Consider the following 14495-nt stretch of genomic DNA (forward strand, 5'->3'; position numbering starts at 1 on the left):
AAATAAACAAACAAAGACTTTTTTTTTCTTTCGTGTCGAGCAAAGACCTAAATCGTCGTTGAGTCAGGTATTTTACGTTAATCTCTCTAAAGAATACAAGCGGCGAGTAAACAGGACGGATTCTTGTACAAATATCCAGTAATACCTTCCTAAGCGATGTCTTGGGGCCTTCATTCCGTCGATTTCGGACAAAAGACGCGGGAAAATGCCCCCATCGTCTGCTGATATTTCCTCGGAGACACACGTAACAAACGCGACGAGTTTGAAGTGACGACACAAAAGATAAATCAGAGACAATCAGAATTGTAATAGGTCGCCGGTTGAGTCACTCCTTACGGGATTTTATCATTGTGTCCCGCAGAACGGGGCTCAATGCAGAAAAACAGGGGGACTGCCGAAAGGATTTGATGTTTCGGATCGCTTACAAAGATCTCGCTGTAGAGAGTTATGATGAAGGAAAAAAGAACGACAAAATGAGAAACTTGGACAACTTTCAAACCATCTCTGGAAGTGGTTGATAAAGTTTTATGGTCCGATGGGGTGTTGCTCGTAGTTCCACGGCCATTTAGAGAAAAGAGGCGCGTTAATTTGTTGTTTTCACAACAAACAAAGAAATGGACATAAATAAGTGCTGGTGAGGAATCTTTCTTGAGTAATTAGGGCACAATTTAAGAATAAAAGTTCCATAGAAGCCCGCGTGTAATGACGACCTCAATTTCTCCTCAACAGATATTCGAGTAGCTCACTCATTCGCAACTGGCCGTCGGTGATTTCGAGTTAAATGTCCAACTGTCCAACTTGCATGTTCCAAACGCCATATATCCTGTTGCTTACATATTCCGCAATCAAAACGTCCCCGCAAATACAGTCCGTTGGCTCAATCATTGTCCCAAGTGGTAGCCAGAATCGATTGCTTTTCTCCACACACATTAAAAGTTTGTTAACTTTCTGACAATGGGGAAAACAAAAGCAAAACAAAAACAAAAACAAAACCAGTGAGTTATGGATTGGGAAAGCGTTGAAATCTATGGTGTGGACACTGTCGCTCCGGCGTGTAATGTGGTGTTCCCGAGTCAGATCTTTTTTATTGGGCCATCCGGCGCAGCTCAGCAGCGGACATGATTTGAGAAGTGTGTATCCCTGGCGTTGCCCCCTTACTTTATGAGGCAACCCCCTCGGCAGACGGTAGCCTGTTGACGTATAAGCCCGACTAAAACCACTTTCCAGCCAGTCGTTTACATGCCGTGGAAAGCTGACGTGATTTTTTAGCCGCCTCTGCAGAGAAAGAAAGATATAATGTATGAAAAAAGGGGAAGCTCAATCAGATAGCTGAGTGAGAGTGTGCGATTTAGATCCACCGCTATTCCTGTCCTGTCAATAAGTCATTTAAAGTGCCATGCACGTCAGGTACAGACGATCTCCTTTCAGCACTTGTTCCTCTTTCGTGAGTCATCATTTCTCCCGCACTTTTGTTGTCATGCAGCCAAAAAGTTGGCTGCCGCCAGTCAAAGAAAAATCTAGTCTAGCAAGAGTCCGGCATCCCATCAAAATTACTCAACAGCGACTTTTGATGATGAAAGCTCGAGTCGAGGATGCTAGAGCCCATCATACCAAGCCAGTTTTGCTCAGATAATACCCAATCCGTCCCGTAAGCTGGGATGTTATATACACTGCCACAGGGTCATGGCTGGAATTTATGGATGGGGATTTTTCCCAAACATATTGGATCATAAATCGTGACAAGCACCACATGCCAGAGAGAGAGAGAAAAAAAATGACGAGCGACACAATATTTTTCCATCTCCATGGTTCATTATTCCTGTTCCCTGATGTATCGTGATATCTATTTGACTTGTATTATGATTTAGAAGGGCACCCTGGGAATTGTGCAGACCAGCATCCTGAACTTTTTGATGGCTTATACATACAACGTTATGAAAACAAATAAACCTCTGTGCCTATATAACAATTACTTTCCCCATTGTAGAATTAGTACCTGTGCTTGTCTTGTGATTTTATACACAGTCTTTCCGCTTATTCATCCGCCAGTTCGTTTGCTTGAGATCTGCGTCCTTTTCATTTTCCATTATTGTGTAAACGAGTATGCATAAATCTCTTTCCCAAAAATACAGGGGCCCAAAGCACTTAGCAGAATCTAATGGGTATCACCTGTTTATGTTAATGCGTATATGTATAATAGATACTAATAGGGAGATATGATTATGCTATACATAGGGGTAGGTAGACTAGACAGATAGATACATGTAGATAGATAGATAGATAGATAGATAGATAGATAGATAGATAGATAGATAGGTAGGTAGGTACATAGATAGATAGACAAGTAGATAAATAGATAAGTAGATAGATGGGTAGATAGGTAGATGGATAGAGAGAGAGAGAAATATCGACAACTGATGGATGGATGGAGAGAAATAAACATGATTGATGACAAATCTATAATATCGAATGTTTGGCTGTAATTTTCCAAGTTTCCATAATAAATAATCATATCATGCATGGAAGACATACCAAAGAGATGAATAAAGCATTTGTTCTCAAATCCAAGATAAAAAAAGAAAAATGTAGGGAGGACTATTTTACACTGTTACATACCAATGCGCACGACAATCATAAATCAAAACTCAAGATGTGCGTCTTTGGTGACCATGGAAACACATGGTGGCCCGTCAGATTGTACCTGCCATTACATTACACCTGGAGTGGAATATATGATATGAAGGGTTAAAGGTGAAGAAAAGGTTCAGATTTCACGGGTAATCTGCGCACACCGTCTGTGAGTTATGGATATAAGCTCAGATATGATTGAAAACTACGGTGTTCACTTTCAAACTGGTGATTTAGTTTCTCTAGGTTCTCTAGAATGAGTCCACAGAGACAGGCTTGTTTACCTTTTGTCAGTCAATGTGCTCACGTGTCTTTGTTTTTTGTTTTTTAATATCGGCATCACGAGTAACGATTATCAACAAAAGTTATGACAGTTGTTGTGTTGAAAGATGATTGTTGTTGGACATGTGGATTTACTCAGTTCGCGAGATCTAATCACGGAGTTTCAATCTGCGACTCCATCATCTAAATCGAGATCTTGGCACTGAATGAAAAAACGGCAAAACCAGACCAGGAGGTGGCGCTCTACACATTTGTGGTTCAGTGTAGAGTTCAGTGGTTTCAGGCAGTAAGACGGGGGTGCAACTTCAACCCGAGCTGAGATCTTGGAGTCTGCGACATGAACGCCTTTGGAACTTAAACTGCCACTCCACGATCAAGAAGAAGATTTACCCAAATGGAACCTGAAATAAGAAAGTCATAAAACTTCAAAGTCTCACAGTAAAATTATCTATTTACTTTAAAATCAGTCTGAAAATGATCATGCAAATTAAATGAGGCGCTAATATCATCATTCCACTGCTCTTAAAACAATGGTTCTTATTATGTTATACAAAATCGTGTTTTCACTCCAATAGTGAATGAAAAAAAAAGTTCTGGGTAGCTCCCCCGCAAGTCACACGCAAGGCTTGCCCCAGAAAAGGTGCAACAGACACTTGAGCATGCTCAAAACCTGTTCCGGGTGAGTCGCGGGGATTGCCAGCAGAGGTCCACGCAGATCACCAGATATATGTATATGTATATATATATATATATGTATATATATATATATACATATATATATATATATATATATATATATATATATATATATGAAGAGTTTGTTCGCAAAAACCGATAAGTCCATTTTTGAAGATTTTGAAGTACGGTCTCTGTCATAAAGTATAGAATGATACCTTTTAAATGATATATTGGTCACTACATATAAAGGTACATTTTTGAAGTTATAGTCAAAAGAAGCAAAAAAAATGCTTATTATTCTCTCTATTTTTCTTGACCTTTAATCGCAAATATCTCCATTTGGCAAATATGGACTTATCGGTTTTTGCGAACAAACTCTTCATATATATATAAATATATATTGAAAACAAACAAAGGGAAAACTGACCGGAAGCAAATGATAAATAGTGAATACATAATAATACAGAATAAATAGTGAATAATGAAACCCACTTTCTTCGCTCAAAGTTTTCATTGTTATATGCATGTATTATAGTATTAATACTCCTCTAGAGCTCTGTTGTTCAAGTTGATTGACAGTAGAATTAAAGTGAGAACCCTATGTACTATCATAGGGTGAGGTAATGAACAGTCAGTGCTGTAAGATGTAATATTATCGCCACCGCATAATTTTATGCAATTAATGGATTTTTTTCCCCCACCATCCTATTCTATAAAATTATCTCGTGGTTCAAAAAATATCAAGACTGATCATTTTGATCTTAGAACAAAGTGTACATTTCGTCTCACATCGAAAATGTCACAAATACACATATTCTACAAACATACACACACACAAACATACGCTCATGTGCCTACTATCAATAATAATATTCTTCCATTTGTGGCATCAATACTACATACGAAGTAACAAAGGTGAATGGTAAGTAGTATTACAACGAAGAACAGTACTGATTAAAGAAATACTAATAGATAAATAACAAACGAATCAGAGAAGAGTTAAAACTGGGCAACTAGTGAAAAATTAATATAAGAAAAAACTAACTTTAATCGAGGAAATCATGTTCTTTCTTCATCATGGTACTCGAAGCTGCCTATTACATCCTTTCATGAGTATATTACTGGATGAAAATGATGGCTGAAAGTCTATTAGCCAATGATAATCGTGAAAATAAGGTAATTTCGATTCCGATTTATGGTTTTATGGTTCCATAAATAAGAAATTGTTGGTAAAAAGACATTCCGTCAACAATACATTAATGGTCAACAAGGAGGATGACGATGAGCAGGTTTTTGTCAGTAGATGGCGCTATTCAATTTTAGCTGAATGGTACATACACAAACGTGCAATTCTTCTGAATACTACCGCGAGATTAAGGAAGACTAGAATCGTCAAATCCATGCATCGTGTTCAAGTATGTACTCTTTCTTTTTTGTTTTAACGGCAACTTTTTTTTTAATTGTACAGTTTGAATCTCTTCGTCGAAGCTTCTCCTATGAGACAGGTGTAAACTCCTTTTCTTTATTTTCAAATTAAAAAACGTCAGCGACGCCCTTTAAAATTAAAGTTTAACTCAGTCCCATGTGTTCGTTTTATTGTTGGAAATTTGTCAACGCGCTTTAGCTAGTTTATTGATACTTAGATAATAGGCTTGTTTTTGTTTTTGTTTTTATTTTTTTGTTCATTTTCCATCTGAGAAGATGGCTGGCCAGCCTATATTCAGCTACGTTAAGCTGGTCTTCCATGGGGTCCAGTTGGATGTGATGTGGGACCACTTCACCGGGTTAAACACCCTGGCAGCTGGCCCTGCTCTTTGCGATGAATGAATGAAGCGGGATCTGGAGTTTTACGTGCATGAGTTGTTACTCTCTTATGTCTTATACACGGGACCTCCATTTTATGTCCTATCCGAGGGACAGAGTGTTTTGCCTCTTGCTAGAGGGGACGGTATGCTTACACACAACAATGCTCAGTCCAGACTCGGGTTCGAACCCGGGCCGCGTGATCGTGAGGCAGACGCGCTACCGACTGAGCCAACTCACCGCCCTCTAACACTAGAGGTTGTCTACGTACAAGTATTTGAAATGTTGAAATTGGAAATCATGTTGGTTTTTTGTTTTGGGGTGTTTTTTTTGTTGGGTCCACGCATACGCTGATAAATATTTAGTCAGCCAAACTACGCTGCAGGAGCAAACAAGCTAAATTCTTGCTGGGCAAATTCATTTCACACATTCCCCACTTTGTAAGTTTAAGCAAGATTGCGATATGCAAGTCCCTTATTCATTTAACGGTTAGGGGCCCTAAGCTAGATTCTAATTAAAGAAACAATCACAGAGTCCCTCAAACTCAACTGTACAGGTCAATTACATGACCCACAACTTGTGAATTTCCATGCTTCTGGATGGAGGGGATGTTTGCTTTGAAATAGTATGCCGTAGACTCCTAAGGTTTTATACAGACTGCCTACTACTAGAATCTACCACATGATACTACATGAATTTCACCTGCCTGCACTCCACTTTGAGAAAATGTATCCATAATCATACACTGTAACCTGTTTTCCCCCTCTGCAGATCCTACATGTAGGACCAACACAGAATTTTAAGAAATCTCATTTTCAAAGAGAGCTTTAAAGATTCTGCTTGAGTATGAATCTGTGAAAGAGAAGGAAGGAAGAAAATGGCTTGCCTCCAGAAACTTCGGACACTAGTGCAACGCCTATCTGTCCTGAATCAACAATTCGGGAGGTCTTCAAACTGCATGCTGGGGACGGTAATGAAGGATTCGGGGAGATATTCAGTGAGATTTGGGTCTACAATAGGGAAGAGAAATAGTCCTTGTGTTTGTTATGGAAGCAATAGGATCACTCGCATCACGTCATCACTGCTTAGCCCGAAAACTCCGCAACCATGCGGTATCATCAGAACCTTTAGCAGATACCAGCGCCTCCATGGGGCGGAAGAGACCACAGAAGCTGACCTGGACTACATCGAAAAGGAACTCGTGGCCAAGAACAAGCTCTCACGCAAGCAAAAGCGGGCTGCTGCAGACCTGCGAAACTCGATGGTCAACGTTGGGAAGATGGTGCCCCACAAACTCGTCGAGCTGATGGATGAGAATGGAGACAGGCTGGGGAAGCTGAACAGGAGCCAAGCGGTGGCGCTGAGTCAGGAGAGAAAATTGAAACTGGTTTTGCTGAACCCGAATGCCAAGCCATTGCCCCTGTACAAACTGATGAGTGGACAGGAGCTGCATCAGGAGCAGCTAAAACGTAACGAAAAGGTGAAGAAGTCAGCAGCACCTACCCAGGTAAGAGTTGTACTTGTATTTGGGTCTTCTGGTCTTTAACAGGTTGCGTAGAGTATGCATTTGGAGAAAGCATTACTTGAGTTGGAATAAAAACCAACACCAAAATTTGACCGCCCATGCCAAAATTTGACAGTACATGCAAAATTATAGGTTTCACGTGTAGCTGGCAGTGGAATTTTGGTTGCTGTTATGGTTGAATTATGGGCAGCTTGCCTTAAATAATTCTTGTTGACTGTCATTGCTTAACATATCTGTTTGTTCTCATTATTGGAAGAGGTACTCATTGCTCATAGTGTATCACCTGATTACATATTTTGTAAATTTCCATGTAGGATTCAACATATCTGCCATTAATTGGACTTGCAGGACCCACTTAATGACTTTCTGTTGCAGAGTCGATTGTTTTATTGGTCACCCAAACCTAACATGTATTGAGAAAGTAGGGTATCATTTTGATATGTCAGATGAGAGTGGAAGGCTGGTTAAACAAACTGTACACAACTGGCAGTGTGCTATGTCATTTGAACAAGATGTTAGCATTGCAATAATAACTTTCCTTCAATACTTCTTGAATAGATATATTCGCTGTGAATTTGACGAGATAATTTTCTGACATGCAGAGTAAACTCGTCTTTACATCTAGGTTTTTCTCAGAGACCAGAAATTTCTTCTTTTTTTTTCTTATCAACCTGCCAAGATTGCTCTCTTATTGTTAATGACTCATTTTATTTTTGCATGATCAGTTTTAACTTACAATCAATCAAAAATTATGATTTTCTTAAAATGAAGGATGCATACAAAATGAGAAAGAAAATCAGGGGAAAGTGGTTGCTACTGTATTATTCTAAGTGTTTGTCCATAGCATGAATTTTGAGGATCAAAAGGGCCTGTGGAATACTAAGCAGCTGAATTGTCATCCATTTTGACAGCCTTTATCATCAATTGTCCTTGCCATATTTGTACACTGTAGCTGAAGGAGATCAAAGCATCATGGAACATTGGTCAACACGACGTAGCTGTGAGAAGGCGTCAGCTCGAGAACTGGTTTTCAGATGAAAGCAGCAATATTCACGTTCGCGTGTCTGTCAGCGGCGGACGAGGAAGTGATATCGTGCCTGATGGTAAACAGGTGAGTCGTGTGGGATTCTGGCTTCTTTTCTCTGTTAATCTCAAAATGTACCATGAAAAGTAAAAGTTCCAATTACACATACATTTCTGTAGCAAGTGGGTTTATTTCAGATTGCAATGGTTGTAGGAAACCACCCGAGGAAAGATACGGTATACATTGTACGCCATATACTTCGCGAGCCTAAATTTTCGCAAATTGGGATTTCCCGACGATTTCGCGAGTGGTTAAATTCACGATCGTGGAGTCCTGTACTGAACGGAGAAATGTACACGCGTACGTCACGTCCACATCGGGATCAGAGTCAATAATTTCGCGAATAGCACCTGACTTGCGAAATTTGCGAAAATAAAAACCTCCCGAAATATTCGGCGTATACAGTACATGATCTTAACTGACTTCTAGATTAAGGATAAGGATTAAGATCACATGGTATGGCACACATACACGTATGCATCACATTCTCAAACATTTACATTTTGTCTCTTAACCCTAACTAGGCCGGGGGGGGGGGGGGGGGGGGGCCTCCAAGGCCCCCCCTCGACGTTCCGCGCGATGTATCGCTATCGCGAAAAGCTATCGCCGCGACGTTTCATGACTTTTTTCTTTCAAGTCTCCCGCATCTTTTGACACCAAATTTGCGATGCCCGGGCGCGCGGTTACGAAGTTGCGCGTAAATATGTACGTGCATGTCAGACCAAAAATTGCTCAAAAACGTGAATTCGTGTACAATTTCAATGCAAACTGTGCATACAGGCAAATTTCTTAAAAGCATGATTATTTTGGGGTTTTATTGATTAAAATCAGTTAATAACATATTTTCTTGTTCGTAACAATGTCGCGGACAAATTTCATCGAAAAAACAATGAAAAACATAAAGTCGAAAAAACAAAGAAATACATAAGAAATTCAAAAAACAATAAAATACTTTATTTACAATATTATATATACAATATTTTTCTCTTACATTTGCTAAGGACACCAAAAATAATATTTACACAAAAAATGTGCCTGTTTTGAGCTTTATTTATTGATTCATACCAAAATGTCTGATTTCATGCACATTATGCACAAATTGGCATAATTTAGCATAAATGATAATTCTTTTAAAAAATTAACTTCATGGTACTTTAGATTACAACAAAGGCAAGGTGTATGCCAATTTTCGTCGCAATTGCGCGGTCGACGGCCGAGATCTGGGGAGCCTGGGAGGCCCCCCGGCTCTATTATCTACCTAAATAGCCCAGCCTAGTTAGGGTTAAAGGAATCCAAATGTAAATGTGGATTGAGTGAAAGCAGTGCAATATTAGTAGAACACAGCAGTAAAATTTTGAAGAAAATCAGACGCTCGTTTCAAAAGTTATGAACTTTTAAAGCTTTGAGGGCATCATTCCTGGATAAGCCTACTAGAGTTCATGACATCATTTTGGACATAAGATACATGTATAAATAAAATATAAGGATAATACGACAAAACCTTATTTTTCATGAAAAGTACACACTGCATTTACATGTTATGGACACCGGTATGTTCACGGTGATATTATTCCCCCTGCTTTCTAAAAGAGGTAAGTGAAGTGCTCTTTCAGTATGCTAGAAAAGTGAAAATACATTGAATTTCTTTATACTTTCTTATATTGTTGTACATAATGACATCATGATGTGTAGTACTCTCCTTATCCAGCAAGAACCGCACCGAAACTTGAAAAAGAAAAATCATAGTTTTTGAATTGATGGTCCGATTTTCGTTGACTTTAACTGATATGTTTACTAATATCGTTACTTTCACACAATCCACATATGATATATTTGGGCTGTGGTTTCCTGTAACTATGTTCTCTTCCTCTCCCTCTCCCTTCTCTCTCTGTCTCCCTGCCCCTTTCTCTCCTCTTTCGCAATCCCAGATGGATGTCGTCAAGCAGTTGATGGAAGGGATGGAGGACCGACTCACACTGAATGGCCCTCCCCAGATGAAAGGCAAGAATCAGAGGACACTAATGGTTACCATTCGCTGCATGTCGGCCAAAGAGAAGGCAGCGTATAAAAAGACATCCGCTGGAAAGAGCTAATCAAAGACGAAATTTCATATACTTTTTTTTTCAAACAGTATTTAATGGTGGTGAAAAAAAAAATGGAATTCTCCTTGTAAGACATCTTATTCATTTTGAAAGCTTATTAGCATTTTTGTGTAAGCCACGAGGACAGCATGTGATTAGTGACTTTGTAATTCACAAAATGTGAGCATGTGAGCTTCACAAAACGTGAGCATTACAGTGTATTAGAAAGTCTGTTTGATTTAGTGATGAAAATAACAATGAATTTTTAGGTTGAATTTGATTCTTAAAAAAAAAAATCCACTCAAAATGAAGTTAAAGGTTAGGAGAATTACAAGAAAGATGCTATAATATTACATTTCTTTCACAAGCAAGGACTAGATATTCTCTTGGTGCCTGTAGTAAACACTCCAGTACTGGGATTCGTCATCATTATCTGGTGTTAAATTGTGAGAAGTGAGCAGTTGGGTATTTTCATTATCATTCAAATGGAAAACACTATAGGCTTATGTTTGCAAAAAGTGACAGAATATTCAATGAACATTACCACGGTTTGGGGACTGATTTCTGAAAATGTCAATTCGTACATGTGGCTCAAGTTGTTTTGATACAAAGTGATGTCTGCAAATAATACTCTGTAAACTGTGCAAATTCATACACAGTAGCACCAAAAATTTACTCATACTAGTCATCAAACCTCATATCGGGAGTAATAAATACCCATTATTTTGATATTAATGATGAAACAACAAGATGTGAAGGCATTTCAATTTTTTGGGGCACATGATTTCTAAGGAAGACTGAGCTTCCATTCCAACTAGTTGTAATTTACGTTTGACTTGTATATATCACAATATTCAAGTCCCAGTGTGAGGGAGTGGGAATAGCTGGTATCGTCACTTCTAGCCACACATTCAACATGTTCTACAACTTCAGCAAATGTGAATAAGTTGATTTTGATCTAGCAAATAGAAGGCCACAATTGGTATAAACCTATTTCTGATTTTGGCAGTATGTACAAAGAATTCATGGTACAAGGTGCTTTCTGTTCTGTCTCTTGTGTACATGGAATGTCATCTCAGGATGATCTCAGGAATGATATCGTATTACAGACTATTGGGCATAATGTACTCAATTGACTTATGACAACATTCCCTTGTGTGAACGTTGCCAATGAATTTATTCATGCCTAATATTACAATCAACCTTACCCAAGCCGAATCTGAAGGGATCAGAGAAAATCCTTTGACTTTCATGAATTTTGACCCACACAATTTAATTATCATGTTATTACCATCTGGGGTAGAAGTTTTCTTTGACTTGGAAGTCAACTTTTCAACTTGGGCAAGGCCTACTTTGGCGAGGTTGGCTGTACCTTAATCCGCTCGTATGGATATTTGTATGGGATATGTAGAGCATCTAGTGTGTCTACCTCTGTACATCTCCACCTTGTACAATGTATTCTTTCATAATGCATCGCATTCGTAATGAACTTGAAGCAGTTGCAGGTGTTGCTATGGTATGCATGATATTGTGGTATTGTAATGTGTGCAAGCTTTTATCATATGACGGCTTTGTAATATCAACTCCTCTTAAACTCCATTCTGATGCCATGCAAATGAAGACTATTCTACCCTTTTGCATTTGTGCTGTAAGAAGCAAACTTTGAATGTAGCACGACTATGTCCATGGCAATTTACCGCCATTTAATGGCAGCCGAAGCAATTGCAATTGCATCGAGAATCATGGTGTATGACTCCAGCATCATTGTGCATGGGCCAGAAACCAACTGATTTGTGTGAGAAATAATATGTGTAGTACTGTTCCATCGGTCTCATGAAATAGAACAGATTAAAGACGGGAACTAATCATTATCTATGCAGCACGAGATGTGAGGAGAGTTTCTTTCATCTGATCAAGTAGAATGGTGGATTTGCTATTTATGATCTAATGCTTGTGATATTTACTAGCTATAACTTGGTCATGTACTGTATATGACATACATGTATATTTAGCCAGTCTAAGTTTGTGCAAATCTTGACTTCCCGACAATTTTGTGATAGTGGAGTACAGTAATGATCAGAAAAATGCAAGCGCGCACAGTCGATTCATGTAAGGCTCAGAGTTAAAGGGATGGTACAGCTTCAGTTGAGACGGGTTTTCAGGTTTCCAGGTTTCCAATATTTTTTGATGATTTTTTTTTATGATGACAAACCTCTTATGAAATATGGAAGAGCATATGGTTCTAAGAGGAATTCAAAGATTATTTGATGAAAATTGGTTTTGAAATGTCTGAGATATCCAAAGCAAAGCAAACCTAGTAAAAGGTAAGACCTACCTTTCATTGAGATCACTTTGTCTTACTTTTTTTTTATATCTAAGCCATTTCAAAACCGATTTTCATTAAATAAACTTCAAATTACTCTTAGAATTGTATGCTCTGTAACATTTCATAAAGTGGTTTCTAAGTATCTGGCAAAAAGTTAAAAGCTGAATCCTTAGGTCAACTAATACTATACTATCCTTTTAAAACCAAACCTGCTGTTGGTGTTAGCAAAAGTCTGTTTTGTACAAACTACTGTACTTCCTTCTCAAAATGAGAAATTAATTCTAAGAAAAAAAAAAAAAAGATGAGCCAAATATTATGGTTCAGAAATCTTAATATGCAAAAGTCATTTTATGTAGGTTAGAGGTGAGCAGGCGGCACAATGTGTGTGTGTGTGTGTGTGTGTGTGTGTGTGTGTGTGTGTGTGTGTGTACATGTATGTGTGTGTGTGTGTGTGTGTGTTTCTGTCTGTGTCTGTGTGTGCGTTCATGTAGACATGTGTTTGTGTGCATGTAACAGTGGGAAAGATACGTATCACATAATTTTGACAGAAAATGGATGCACAGATTGGGAATACTTTGCGCCAACTTGACACGCCCTTTCATGGATCACACACTTTGGAAAATGGAACATGCACTCACCCCAAACAATAACAAACAACATACCCAACATACTGAGTACATGTTTCACTCATCTCTATCCATGCATGGTCATATTTTGACTCCAGACACCACATTACCATCCATATGCAATCACAATGTCGATGGCAACCATGAATCTATTTTTGGGATGAGTAGTTCCCACCATGGCAACAACTGTGGAACCTCCTTATAATGAGGCAGGATATAGCAAGATACGCAATATAACAATGTAATTTGGCAGGTCTCATTCCTTTTACATTCTTTGGATTTTATCCCTCATAACATGAGATACCCGATAGAACAAGGTTCCCCTGTACAACCACACTGCTATGTGCAACACATTCACAGATCTGTACATTCATTGTCTGTCTCCTCTGCTTCTCGCTTTCTGCCAACATTCTGCAAATACAGCGGAACCTTGTTACAAAGAGGTCGGATAGAGCAAAAGGCTCATACACCGAGGCGATTTTGCAGGTCCCAACGCTTTATATTTCTTTGTGTATCCTGATATTGTATACGCTGTTATTTTCGCGTACAGCTATTTTCGCGAGAGGTTGTTTCGCATATTGATGCCGACGCTAACGTAAATGCGCTATCATCCTTGCACATGGAGACATTTTAGTGTGTCGTTTAAATTCACTATCCAACTGAGATAAACGAAATTTGCGAAAATTAAACCCTTGCGAAAATAACATCTTATACAGTATAGTGAGAAACCTGATATAAAAATGTAATTGTCATGGGGTTGTTTAGGTCCTTGTTATAACAAGATTCCACTTCATCGATTAGGAAGAATCTTCAAAGTATTCATACTGCATTCCTGCACGCTCTCAAGACAGCCTTCAGTCACTTCTCAAAATACCTGCACAAAAGATGCAAGTCAAAGAAGGAATAGATGTTGAAGCTTCATGATTCATATGATATATCAAAATCAAAGCTTACACAAAGAATACATGGATATGTAAAAATAAAGCATGATGAATCAATGTCTACTGAGGTACAAATTCTTTTTGATGGGTTCCCTAAACTACACTTGGGTCCTTCAGCTCACATTAGCTGCTACATTGTTTAAATGCACTACCTGGAGAGCACTTAACCTCCAGATAAGACTAGCCACAAGCTACAATAACGGTTTTTGTCAATTGAGAACCCCTCAGCGCTTGAGTTGTAGAAAACACAACACATACCATTTAATAAATAACTTGAATTGATGTTTACAAAGCATGATCTATCATAGAACAAATTACAAATATTATTATGCGATAACTTGCTCTTGTTGGTTGCCTCTTCTTGGTACACCAGGTTAGGGCTCGCTGCTTGTTCAGCCCCCCCCCCCCCACCCCTTCACTCATACTGTTGCTATTTCACTCTTTCCCTATTCTTTATCCCTCTGTTGTTCCTCATCTTGTTTGATGTTGCCTCCCTATTAATCCCTACCCTTCAAAGGTTT

The 14495-nt window shown here is 38.7% G+C and overlaps 1 protein-coding gene across 1 annotated transcript; it reads left to right on the forward strand.

The window, feature by feature from the left end:
* Window positions 1-4940: 4940 nt before the first annotated feature.
* On the forward strand, window positions 4941-10093 carry LOC139719966 (translation initiation factor IF-3-like). Its single transcript, XM_071631346.1, has 4 exons — window positions 4941-5003; window positions 6163-6898; window positions 7869-8027; window positions 9929-10093. Exons 2-4 carry the CDS (start codon window positions 6269-6271, stop codon window positions 10091-10093), a joined length of 954 nt encoding a protein of 317 aa, XP_071487447.1. The 5' UTR covers window positions 4941-5003; window positions 6163-6268.
* Window positions 10094-14495: the final 4402 nt, after the last annotated feature.

Source organism: Diadema antillarum, unplaced genomic scaffold, assembly GCF_040938485.1.
Source record: "Diadema antillarum isolate AM-2024a unplaced genomic scaffold, OU_Dant_1.0 scf00000117, whole genome shotgun sequence".
Lineage (NCBI taxonomy): Eukaryota > Metazoa > Echinodermata > Echinoidea > Diadematoida > Diadematidae > Diadema > Diadema antillarum.